At 45.9% G+C, this 13600-nt stretch overlaps 1 protein-coding gene across 2 annotated transcripts in view; it reads right to left on the bottom strand.

The window, feature by feature from the left end:
* Nucleotides 1-13600, bottom strand: part of ARK2N (arkadia (RNF111) N-terminal like PKA signaling regulator 2N) — a 430001-nt gene that overhangs the window by 104029 nt on the left and 312372 nt on the right. For both annotated transcript variants that reach the window (XM_069626911.1, XM_069626913.1), the window contains one exon: nt 7576-7702. In XM_069626911.1, coding sequence (XP_069483012.1) covers nt 7576-7702 — 127 coding nt within the window. The remainder of the gene's footprint in view (nt 1-7575; nt 7703-13600) is intronic.

Below are 13600 nucleotides of genomic sequence, written 5' to 3'. Positions count from 1 at the left end.
GGCCCTACTGTTTACACTGTACTGTGCTCCAGAAATATCCTAGCCTGAACGCATGCAAGCTTTTAAGGAGCAGCAATGCTGCATGTTGACTAAAGCATCTGGAAATTCCGGTGGTACTCTTGTTTAGTGTCATAGTAGCTATCCTATTGAGCTGAAACTCTGGTGAGACATGTTAGGTACTTTGCTGCTAATGAGACTGATATTTCAGTAGGAACTTGGGAGCACCCAGGAGATCACCACTTAATAGATTACGAAACTTGCCCCAGTAACAATTGTCACCTGGCAGGGAGGACATTGTAGACTGCATCATGTGATTGAGGCATTGCACATTTCTTGGGATTTATCCACCTGACAGCCCATGCAGGTTTGTTTAAGTACCATCTGCATGTAAGACTTTACTGTATCATTTTACTGTATCATGTCCCAAATAAATGGGAAGAGAGGCTACGGCGAGAGATCGACCAGTTTTAGATTGGGTCAAAAAGAAAGGGATTAAAAAAAAAGAGAACTTTAGGATAACCTAAACAGTCAAAAGACGAATTAAAACTTTCTGTTCTACTCATCTACATTTTATTGAACGGGGTGACTTTCAGAACCAAGCAGTTCAATGGATGACTAATAACAGCATGACTGAGGTAAAAGATCCAATAACAGCACATGAATTCAAGGAGTGTCTACTCAACACCTAGACCATCACGTCGCCCCCAGTGCCTCCTGACCCGCTAAATACAGTCCTCGCCTTCCAGCCAGCCTTTATAGCTGTCTCCTACCCCCTGCTGTATATCCGTTAGCTCTGAAAAGCGCCAGTAATGCATCTGTACTGTTGTATACCTCTGTAAAGTGCTCCGTGCTTCTCAAAGCTAGGTCCGCGCTCAATCAAAAGGGCGCGTTTCATTGACGAAAGCAATAAAGAATGATAATGCCAGGGGTTTGCACGCCCTTTGAGGAGAAGAAAGTCCCAGAAGGGAGGCACTTGACATTTGTGTTGGAAAGTAATTTTGAACTGTCCACTCAACACTATTGCATACCAATAAGTAAGCAGTTTGTTAGTTTCTCAAACTACTAGTATCTGATCAAAGGGGTACTTTAAGCTGTTGCAAGAGCGATTGTACTGAATAATTGAACACCCTGGCAAGGAACTTTGAATAATGCTACAAATCTGAGAGATTTAAGGGTGGCACTACCAGCTATTCTCATGCTGTTTCTGCCGATCTTAAATTTTCAAGTTCCATCACATTTTCCAAATTTGTTCTTCAGGAGCGGCAATAAGACTAGCATAACAGACACATGCAGACTCTGAAAGGCAAGGCACAGAGAAATCCAGAGGCTTTTATATGGGGATCGAGTTTATTCAGTAGCCCAAGCTTAGAATGTTTATCGGGGCGTGATCCATTATAAAAGAAGAGGGAAAATGGAAAAGGCTAAGGAAAATGGAAAAGGTTACCAGAATGATTCCAGGCTCACAATCAACCAAGGGGATCTTCAGTTCAAAGATTTTAGTATCACCAGCCACAACGTATCAAATATTACAACTGCAGGTAGAAAAAGAAAGTTGGACATCGCTTGCGGGGAAGTGCAAGATTACCTCAACGGTCCTCTCATATCAATCTGTGATGATATACACCAGTCCTGGCCAGAAGCTGTAGGAAATAAATGCTGACTACCTTTGCTGCCTGTGTTACTTACTGGAGAACTCAGTGGTTGGTTACCTGCGACATTGACATTACTCACTGTCTGCAGTACCTCTGTTGGAAGTTACCATAGATGAGAGCACTTCTAATTCCTTCTTGGGGAGTCTGTTTGGACTTTCAACTTCCTTGCCTTATGCGAGGCACAAGAGGCAGATTTCCACAGCAGGTTAGCACACTGGAGGGGAATAGATTAAATGGAGCAATATCTAGCCAGCTTATTCTTATATTGGGAACTAGTTGCTTTCTCCCCATTTTTAAACATAAGTAATCCCAGGTTCACAGGCAACAGGCTGACAAGTTCAGAAATTGAAAGGAAGGGTGAAGATGAATCCCCACCCCCCTGCTGTGAAAGTAGGTTCCTGTGTGGGAGCAGTGGAGTATGAGGGCTGTCAGTGGCAGATGGTCACAGTGGCAAAATCTGTTTGGCCAATCAGTAAACACCAACATCATTTAGCAACCAAAGCGGTTCTTAAGCTCACAAGTTAGTTCCAGAATCGGAGGAATAGTACGAAAGATATTCTGATTTCCCATGAATCCCTAAACCAACCCTGCCTTCAGTGAAGGAGCGCTTCCTACTGGTTTTGGAAGCAATTAAGTCTAGGAAGGGGCAGCCTCAGAATCCAAACAGGCTTTCAACTTAAATTCTCAATAACTCTTCATAAGAGGCAAGAGTGAGTCTGTCCAAATTATCAACCATCAGGTTGATATGGCCCGGCAATTAAGTAGCAACTAATATCTTGTTCTGTACAAAACAGTGCCACAATTGGAGGGGGAGAGTGCACAACTCTATACTTCACTCCCCTCCTCGCCCCACAGTTTGCCCATATACAACATTGCAGTAGGGATGCCGGTGAAGATCAACACTTGCACCACTTCTCTTAGAACCAAAAAGATGGCTTTGAGGTGCACTAAAATATTCTGATGTGTATAATCCAGTTCTGTGGTCACCACAGGTCATAAGCCTGCATGGATCCCAATCTCTGAAAAAGACAACCCAGCAAATAGTACTGATCTGTTCAGCCACATAAGAATAACCTCCAACAGTCTTAAAGACAGATACCATGTCCTGCCGGCAGCAGGATTCCCGAAACTAGTTCCATAGTTGGGTAAGCAGTTCCCTTCTCGGATATAAGAGCCCAAATTCCTGTGATGGGTCCCATCACCACTGTGGTTGCGTCATAGCGGTACCAATCCCATGGAGGGGAGGTGGTCTGAATTATGTAAGGAACACCAACACTTGCAGTGCTCCAAGTTAAATCTATGGAGCTCTTCCCTACTCATAGCAGACTGAGTCAGTGAATGAGTCACTAGACAGCTTTTCCTCCTCATACATTCATGCAGTGCTTCAACTGTGAGAGATATTCTCTGCAGTGGAAGGTTTGCCGCCCTGGGCTGCAGCCTCCCATAATGCAGATTTGCCCAAATCATGTGGGCCTCTCTCAGAACATCTTTTCATTTGTATGCTCATCTTTGGCAGACCTGATGCTTATTCGATGCTCTCCATTGTTGGGTTTTCAGGTACCCCTAGGAAATGTCGAACTGCCCTCCAAGAAATCATGAAATGGTTACGGAAAGAAGCTGCCTCTTCAGAGCCACCCCGATTAATTGACCCCTACTCCAGCGGTTTTAAAGAAGCTGGAGATGGATCCAAAGAGGCCCAAGGCTTTGAAACTGAACGAAAAAGGCTCTATTGGTAAATGGACAACAACAGGACGTCACACAATTAGCAGCTGTAGAACAAGAGGAGCGTTGTGCAGCTAATGAAACCCTGTCCTCCTGGATTAGATCCCTTAAATACCCTTTCATGGCCGGAGGCTTAATAGGAATTTGAGGTTTTGTGAAGGAGCAGATCCTACTGTGACCCATGGTTGGGATGGATACAGTTGAGTGGCCTTTGTAGTAGATTGCCACTGTTCTGTCCACAAGGATTCCAACCCGGCTGTAGGCATGGTTGCTCAGCAAACTAAGTCAAAAACATCAACTGCCTAGGAAAACGGTAGTAGCAAGGACCAAAGCAACCATCACCCACACATTATAAAAGGCTATATTGGTTAGCAATGTCAATCGCTGACTCCTTTAAACTGGTTTCCATCTAGGATTAATTTCCTTCAACATTGGCTGCCATTTTACGGATTACGCTCACAGACAAAGTTGACTGGCAATTCTAGTGTGTGGCCGTTCCTTGAAGTGGCTTTGGACTCAGCCAAAATATCAAGCAGAACCCTGGTAGATCTGGAAACCCTAACCCTGAGAAAAACGACAGAAATCGGTGAATAGCCCTAGAAGAGAACGCCCTAGTTGTTAGTACTTGTGTGGGATTTAGGCTGCAAGTGCAACACCTCAAAGCAGATGACTGAAGGACCAGATAGACCTTTAGCGCAATAGCTAGCACCAACCCATTCCACACTTGTTCTGAGATTCCTCCAGATTGGCGTAGCCTACCACCCCCAAACTATTTAGAAAGTGTCACTGTGGTGGGTCAGATGCTGAAAATTACTACACAGAGGCGATGCAATATAATGAAGTATTTTTATGCATCAATACAGAAAGCCGGAAAGGACATGAATTATGCAAATATTGTGCATGATTTTAAAATACAAATGAAGGAGAGGCCTCCAATAGCCTTACAGTATACCACATACTGAAACTATGGAATCCGGGATTGAGGTCTGGGGGGACATTGGAAGCCTTAAAACGTTGTGCATTTATTTTCCAGAAGATAAGGTGATTTCTCTTTTAAGCACTCGCCAAGAGAATAGAATTTGCTTCAAAAAAAGCTAGTGCCACTTATCCAGATGTGGAATGATGCTAAGAAATAGGATCACGCACAATAGATTATTCATTTAACTGAGGCGATATACGTCTGCTCCTGAAATCACACAAAGTTATCATATGGGAGTTCTATGCACACAGGATAAGCGTTGCTTTCTTTAGCCAGAATCAAATGGTAGTATCAAAGCAATTAGCTTTAATATGAAGACTGATTAGCTCTCTTCTGGATTTCCTGACGATGTTCCAAATTAAATCTTAGCAAGTCCAAAACTCCACACGCTATTTTCATACAAATGCAGCAGATATTTTCAGATATTGAGATTAAAGACGGCAGTGAAATGCATACAATCACAATAAATCTCCTAGACAAGAGGTCACAATTGCCAAAACCAGAATCAGTTTTTCAAAAAGGCAAACATCAAAATTGTGCAAGGTGATCCCGGGAAGGAGATGATGGGAAGATACAGAACACCAACTACTCATTAAGGAGAACAAATTAGCACACAGTTCTTCTAGATGCACAATAGAGATCAAAGTTTGGAAAGAAAAATCAATGACCACCCCTCTTGTTCGGAATGTAGGTCAGACTTGCTAATTAAGCAAGCCGGTTTGTGAAGTATTCTGCAAGGAATATTGCACAGCACACTAGGGCATACTTTACCAACTGTCAAAAGTGCATCTCTACATACAATAAATAAGCCAATTTTGTACCTTGCATGTTCTTGTACTCCCACAATCTCCACTTCCCTTCTCGGATATAAGAGCCCAAATTCCTGTGATGGGTCCCATCACCACTGTGGTTGCGTCATAGCGGTACCAATCCCATGGAGGGGAGGTGGTCTGAATTATGTAAGGAACACCAACACTTGCAGTGCTCCAAGTTAAATCTATGGAGCTCTTCCCTACTCATAGCAGACTGAGTCAGTGAATGAGTCACTAGACAGCTTTTCCTCCTCATACATTCATGCAGTGCTTCAACTGTGAGAGATATTCTCTGCAGTGGAAGGTTTGCCGCCCTGGGCTGCAGCCTCCCATAATGCAGATTTGCCCAAATCATGTGGGCCTCTCTCAGAACATCTTTTCATTTGTATGCTCATCTTTGGCAGACCTGATGCTTATTCGATGCTCTCCATTGTTGGGTTTTCAGGTACCCCTAGGAAATGTCGAACTGCCCTCCAAGAAATCATGAAATGGTTACGGAAAGAAGCTGCCTCTTCAGAGCCACCCCGATTAATTGACCCCTACTCCAGCGGTTTTAAAGAAGCTGGAGATGGATCCAAAGAGGCCCAAGGCTTTGAAACTGAACGAAAAAGGCTCTATTGGTAAATGGACAACAACAGGACGTCACACAATTAGCAGCTGTAGAACAAGAGGAGCGTTGTGCAGCTAATGAAACCCTGTCCTCCTGGATTAGATCCCTTAAATACCCTTTCATGGCCGGAGGCTTAATAGGAATTTGAGGTTTTGTGAAGGAGCAGATCCTACTGTGACCCATGGTTGGGATGGATACAGTTGAGTGGCCTTTGTAGTAGATTGCCACTGTTCTGTCCACAAGGATTCCAACCCGGCTGTAGGCATGGTTGCTCAGCAAACTAAGTCAAAAACATCAACTGCCTAGGAAAACGGTAGTAGCAAGGACCAAAGCAACCATCACCCACACATTATAAAAGGCTATATTGGTTAGCAATGTCAATCGCTGACTCCTTTAAACTGGTTTCCATCTAGGATTAATTTCCTTCAACATTGGCTGCCATTTTACGGATTACGCTCACAGACAAAGTTGACTGGCAATTCTAGTGTGTGGCCGTTCCTTGAAGTGGCTTTGGACTCAGCCAAAATATCAAGCAGAACCCTGGTAGATCTGGAAACCCTAACCCTGAGAAAAACGACAGAAATCGGTGAATAGCCCTAGAAGAGAACGCCCTAGTTGTTAGTACTTGTGTGGGATTTAGGCTGCAAGTGCAACACCTCAAAGCAGATGACTGAAGGACCAGATAGACCTTTAGCGCAATAGCTAGCACCAACCCATTCCACACTTGTTCTGAGATTCCTCCAGATTGGCGTAGCCTACCACCCCCAAACTATTTAGAAAGTGTCACTGTGGTGGGTCAGATGCTGAAAATTACTACACAGAGGCGATGCAATATAATGAAGTATTTTTATGCATCAATACAGAAAGCCGGAAAGGACATGAATTATGCAAATATTGTGCATGATTTTAAAATACAAATGAAGGAGAGGCCTCCAATAGCCTTACAGTATACCACATACTGAAACTATGGAATCCGGGATTGAGGTCTGGGGGGACATTGGAAGCCTTAAAACGTTGTGCATTTATTTTCCAGAAGATAAGGTGATTTCTCTTTTAAGCACTCGCCAAGAGAATAGAATTTGCTTCAAAAAAAGCTAGTGCCACTTATCCAGATGTGGAATGATGCTAAGAAATAGGATCACGCACAATAGATTATTCATTTAACTGAGGCGATATACGTCTGCTCCTGAAATCACACAAAGTTATCATATGGGAGTTCTATGCACACAGGATAAGCGTTGCTTTCTTTAGCCAGAATCAAATGGTAGTATCAAAGCAATTAGCTTTAATATGAAGACTGATTAGCTCTCTTCTGGATTTCCTGACGATGTTCCAAATTAAATCTTAGCAAGTCCAAAACTCCACACGCTATTTTCATACAAATGCAGCAGATATTTTCAGATATTGAGATTAAAGACGGCAGTGAAATGCATACAATCACAATAAATCTCCTAGACAAGAGGTCACAATTGCCAAAACCAGAATCAGTTTTTCAAAAAGGCAAACATCAAAATTGTGCAAGGTGATCCCGGGAAGGAGATGATGGGAAGATACAGAACACCAACTACTCATTAAGGAGAACAAATTAGCACACAGTTCTTCTAGATGCACAATAGAGATCAAAGTTTGGAAAGAAAAATCAATGACCACCCCTCTTGTTCGGAATGTAGGTCAGACTTGCTAATTAAGCAAGCCGGTTTGTGAAGTATTCTGCAAGGAATATTGCACAGCACACTAGGGCATACTTTACCAACTGTCAAAAGTGCATCTCTACATACAATAAATAAGCCAATTTTGTACCTTGCATGTTCTTGTACTCCCACAATCTCCACTTCACTATCTGACGAGGCGATCTTGATTTCCTCATTGCCTTGTGCCGTGCCAGAATTTGACTTCCCACCTGTTAGGAATCCTGTAGTCAAAGGACCTAGGATACAAAAATGGGAGAAAATTTGAGTTATGGTAAGACGGTAACAAACACCATACGGGTGGCCATTCCCCCAGAGGCGTCTGCAAAACCAAGAACCAGATTCACAGACAGCAAATTAAACAGGCATTCACTAAAATTTCGCCACCGGAATGGCAGGATATGTAAACCATGTACTAAAACCATGAAAGCTACATGACTGAAAACACAAAAGACAGTGGGCCAACAAGACCAAACAAACGGATGATTTATGGACAGCTATCTTTGTGGCAGGGAAAGGGGAAGTAAAATGTGGACTCATGGTATTAGCACAAACGTATGCTACTATGTTGCAGTCATATCAGTAAACATTGCTTTCTCGACATTGAACAGTAGCATGAAACAGCAATACCATGAATTTGCTGAAGATATTTAGAACCTTTTGGCAAAAGCCATAAAGGAGGAACCAATTAGAGCACGAGTTACCCATTAATGGACTGAGAGTGTTGGTAGGGTGACTGGTGATGGAGTTGAACATAACCATACATTGGCGATTTAGGAGACATTGTGCATACTTATTTAAGACGAATATGTGATGCACCATCTGGTATGAATTAGATTAAAATTAGCTTTAAGCAGGAACCCATCACCTTTCTTTTCTCCAGAGCTCCAGTGTCAAACGCAATGTTGATTTTCCAAGTGCAATGTCTAAACCAGTAGGTCAGAAGATGTCAAATTTAATCTATACAATCAATATAGAGCCTGCATTATAATTTCAACTACATCGCATGTTTAGTATTAACCTTCACTGGAACGTGAAAAGTAGTACACAAGTTACAGTAAATTAGCTGTCACAACCACTCCCTTGTTAAGATATGAAGTTTGAAACCAAGAAGAAAAATTAAGAAACCCTAATCCAAGAGAACATATGTATTACTTATCAAGCAATAACACTTTAGTTGGGTCATGGTTAAGAAGGTGGCCAAGAGAAGGGACTGGCAAGCGAAAGGACACCAAAAGTCTATTAAACACACTGTTATTTTTTCCAAAGAGTGCCACCATTGCCACCAGTGGTACATCAAGCACATACTTGTGGATCGTTGTTCTGGCCCAATGTTATCTGATCAGTTCTGCAGGGTTTAAAGCACCAAGCCTGTGTGGTGAAATTGTAAATGCCTCCCAGTTGTCTAGTTCGACTGGATGAAGTATAACCGGCTATGCCTATCATGGCCAACATGAGCATAGCTCAGAACACTCCTTTGGAATTTGTGAATTGGGCAAATGCATTCTCTACCGACTAATAAACTGAGGAAACTAATTCTGGAAGGCAATGCCCTTTGTAGGTGCAAAAGCTGGTACACTTTGGAGCACAAAGAAATTAGAAGGGCGTGTCCTCTTCTACAACTTAAGACGGAAAGTCCTAGGCAGGCGGCAGACTTTGAGGATCACACGATATAATAATGCCTGCACTGCCTACTAGAGGCCACAAAGCACATAATGACCGGGTAATTCATTAAAATGCTTATCCAATAAAGATGCATTAATACAATATCTCTGTATAGGGTTTAAATACTTGCACAAAAGAAACGAAAAGCAGTCCTTCCCACTAAGCCCATGCCGATTCAGCTTCTTTGAGAGGAAAGACCGCGCCTCACAGATCTGGGACAGTCCAGTGAGAACCTTAGTCAACTGTCAGTATATCCCTGATGATAACCATGTCACACAAAAGACTAGAAGACAATGATCAGAGGGAAATTAACTATTTTGTTGCCAAAGGACAGCCTCTGTAGCTTTAAAAATGACCACAAGAAGTTTGTGAACAATGTCTATATAGCATTTCATTATGTAGGATCGGGCCTGAATGCTCATGTTGCAAATCATATTAATATTGTCTGAAGAGTCAACCGATGGTGGTGGACTTGCTAGTGAGTTTGGTATCAGTTTTCATAGTGGTGGTGCAGGAATGCAATGCATCATGATTCTTGTCTGAGCTCCTCTAGTGTAGGTTCAGTTGGCTCATGGCTACTCCGTGTGGTAGGTTGGGATTATCAGAGAATCTTGGCACTTTCAATTCAAGTTCGTTTTCTTCCTTTTCAGAGTTGATGTATAATAGGTCTCAGCTTGACTCTGGTTAGTGGCAAATGTTTGTATAAGTGGTAAGGGAGTGGGGGTACAGGTAGGGTATATGGTGTGCCCACATTTACTCTGGGCCACATTTAGTTATTGTTAAAGGAGAGCACACATTCATAATACAGTGTACATAAACAAGTGTTCTGAGATGAACAAGTTACTTTCTTACCTGGTAACGTTCTTTCGATGGGATGGTCCGACGACGTATTCCATATCAATGACATGTAATCACCACAGCTGTGCTGCTTCGGAAACTTTTTCGGCGTCTGCGTCCTGCGTCGATGACGTCGATGCGCCGCCGTCGAGGACCTCCTCCGACGTCCGACGTCATCCGATGTGATAAGTAGGACGCACGACGCCAGTAGCCTCAGTTGTAGTTTTTTCCCCCAGAACGTGTGACATTAGTCAACTGCCAGTCCGACACAAAGCCTTGCGGAACGGAAGCTGCAATCGCAACAGAAATTCTGCAGCGGGGAAGGCAGGGTGGGAGCGATATGGAATACGTCGTCGGACCATCCCATCGAAAGAACGTTACCAGGTAAGAAAGTAACTTGTTCTTCGAGGGGATTGGGTCCTCCGACGTATTCCATATCAATGACAGACTCCCAAAGCAGTACCAAATCAAGGAGGAGGGAAAGAATTTAGAAACAAAATTTAGAATAGCCAATCAAATAGCAGAGCAAAGGACCGCCTTGCCAAAGGCCAGATCCTGCCCTCTGATGGAATCGAGGGAATAATGCCGTACAAATGTATGTACTGAAGCCCAGGTGGCAGCATCACAGATGTTGCGAATAGGAACACCCCTCTGCAGGGCAGTAGATGCAGCCACGCCCCTGGTAGAATGGGCCCGCAAGCCAGCCGGTGGGTCCTTACCCGCCAAGCGGTAACACTCCGAGATGGCCAAAATAATCCAGCGTGACAAAGTCTGTTTCGTCACAGCTTGCCCCAAGCGCTTACCAGCGTAACCAATAAAGAGTTGATCGTCCACTCTGACCCGGGACATGCGAGAAACATAAAAGCTCAAAGCTCTCCTAGGATCAAGCCTATGGAGCCTCTCCTCTTCCTTACCAGGATGCGGAGGAGGATAGAAAGCCGGAAGAACAATCTTCGGGGCCAAATGAAATTCCGTCACTACCTTTGGAAGAAAAGAAGGACGAACTCGAAGGACAACCCTGTCCTTGTGAAATACAGTGAAGGGTGGCTTAACAGAAAGTGCCTGTAACTCACTCACTCTGCGAGCGGAAGTAACCGCAACTAGAAACGCAGTTTTCAAAGTCAACAGTCTCAAAGGGCAAGAATGTAAAGGCTCAAACGGAGCACCCATAAGAAACCTAAGAACAAGGTTTAAATCCCAACCGGGCACCAGGAAAGGCGACGGAGGGAACACATTAGTGAGCCCTTTCAGAAACTGTGAAATTAAAGGGATTTTAAAGTAAGAACATTCTTCAGATGAGCGCTTAAAGATGGACAGCGCCGCCAGGTAACCTTTAATGGTACCCACTTGCAAGCCCCTGTGGGCCAAAGAAAGCAAAAAGGACAGAACCATGGGGATGTCACATGCAAAAGGATCCACATTCTGAACTCTGCACCAGTCGCAGAACTTACGCCAACGGCAACGGTACAGAGACTTAGTTGCGGGCCTTCGGGCCGAAAGCAACACCTCCATCACGTCTTCAGGGAGGTCCCAATCCTTATACCTCAACCTTTCAGAAGCCAAGCGTGAAGGTTGAGGGATCCGACCTCTGGATGGAGAACCTGACCCCCCTCCCGTGAGAGCAGATCGTCTCGGTAGGGAAGACGACGTGGAGGGCAGATGGACAAGTCGAGAAGGTCCGGGTACCACGTCCTCCGAGCCCACGCCGGAGCAATGAGGATCATCCGGGAACCGAACTTCCGCAACCTCCGCAGCACTTGCGGGATGACGGGGACTGGAGGAAACGCGTACAGCAGCGGGAATGACCACTCCACCACAAACGCGTCGCCTAAGGCTCCTTTCGGAGGAAATTCCCGCGAGCAAAACCTCTCGCACTTCCGGTTGACACTGGAGGCGAAGAGATCCACTTGAGGGGTCCCCCAAAGGGCGAAGATCTCCAGGAGAATCTCCTGAGCCAACTCCCACTCGTGAGAGATCGCGCTCTGCCTGCTCAGAGCGTCCGCCGTCACGTTTTCGTCTCCGGCCAGATGAACTGCCGAGATCGAAACTTCCTGCCGGATGGCCCAGAACTCGAGCTGCATCGCCTCCCTGCACAGAGGAAGTGACCCTGCCCCCCCCTTTTTGTTGAGGTAGTGCATGGCCACAGTGTTGTCCGTCATGATCAGGACAGCCTTTCCTCGCACAGTCGGCAGAAAAGCCTTCAGGGCTAGCCTGACAGCCCTCAGCTCCAACAGATTGATATGGAGTCTGGACTCCGACGGAGACCAACGACCGCTGACTGTCAGCCCGTTGGCATGAGCTCCCCATCCCGTGAGGGATGCATCCGTCACGATCGTCACCTCCGGCCAGGGTAGCCAAAACGGAGCCCCCTTCATCAAGTTGCCTTCGACAGCCCACCACAGAAGGTCCCGGGCGACCGAGGGCGGCACCTGAACCGGGTCCGACATCCTGCCGGAGGACTGCGACCATTGCGTCTTGAGTGCCCACTGCAAAGATCTCATCCGCAGGCGAGCCTCTGGCACCAGAAGAATGCAGGATGCCATGAGGCCGAGCAACCTCAAGAACTCGAACGCCGGGAGCGTCTGGGCATGCTGAAACTTGTGCACCATCTGCTGAATGTGAAGAGCCCTCACCTGGGGAGGAAAACACTGCCCCAGGGAAGTGTCGAGCACTGCTCCGATGTACTGGAGCCTCTGTGTTGGCGTCAAATGGGACTTCTTTAAATTGAGGGAGAAGCCCAGCCTGTGAAGGGAGTGGCAGGCGACGGACAGATGATCCAGGACTTGCTCGGGAGAGCTCCCCCTGATCAACCAATCGTCCAGGTAGGGGTAGACGTGAATCCCCCCTTGCCTGAGATGCGCTGCCACCACCACCATGAGCTTGGTGAAAACCCTCGGGGCGGAGGTCAAACCGAACGGCAGGACCCGAAACTGAAAGTGCGAGTCGCCAACCGCGAACCTCAGGTACTTCTTGTGCTTGGGATGGATCGGCACATGGAAGTAAGCATCCTTGAGGTCGAGTGACACCAACCAGTCCTGAAGCTGAAGGGCCTGGAGGACTTGAGAGAGAGTAACCATCTTGAACTTGTCCTTCCTGAGGAGTTTGTTCAAACCGCGCAAGTCCATGATGGGTCTCAAACCCCCGTCTTTCTTCGAAACCAAAAAATAAGGGGTATACCATCCCTTGTTCCTCTCCGCTACAGGCACCAGTTCTATGGCGCCTTTCTCCAGCAGGGCTTGAATTTCCTGCGCAAGGAGCGGATCCGGACTCTTCAAAGAGAGGTTCCCCGGTGGATTGTCGCGAGGCCTGTGCCGAAAGGGAAGACAGTAGCCGTGGGAAATGATCTCCAGAACCCACACATCTGAAGTAATGGCACGCCACTCTACAAGATGCTGCGCCAGCCTTCCCCCAACCGGCGAACCATGGTACATGGCCTCATGACTGAGTAGGAGCGGCTGCGGCGTTACCAGAGGGCAAAGAGGCAACTGCCCGAGCGGCCTTGGCACCACGGGTACCTTGTCGTCCACCTCTGGTACCCCTGCGTTGGCCCCTTTGACTGCCAGCTCCTCTCGCTCTACCAAAGGACGAGTAATAGCGAAAGGAGCCACCCCTCCACTGCTGTCCCCTAGGACGAA

This window comes from Ambystoma mexicanum, chromosome 6p (assembly GCF_040938575.1).
Source record: "Ambystoma mexicanum isolate Mex_15411 chromosome 6p, UKY_AmexF1_1, whole genome shotgun sequence".
Classification (NCBI taxonomy): Eukaryota; Metazoa; Chordata; class Amphibia; order Caudata; family Ambystomatidae; genus Ambystoma; species Ambystoma mexicanum.
The sequence above is the reverse complement of the archived record's forward strand: the minus strand, read 5'-3'. Positions and strand labels throughout refer to the sequence as shown.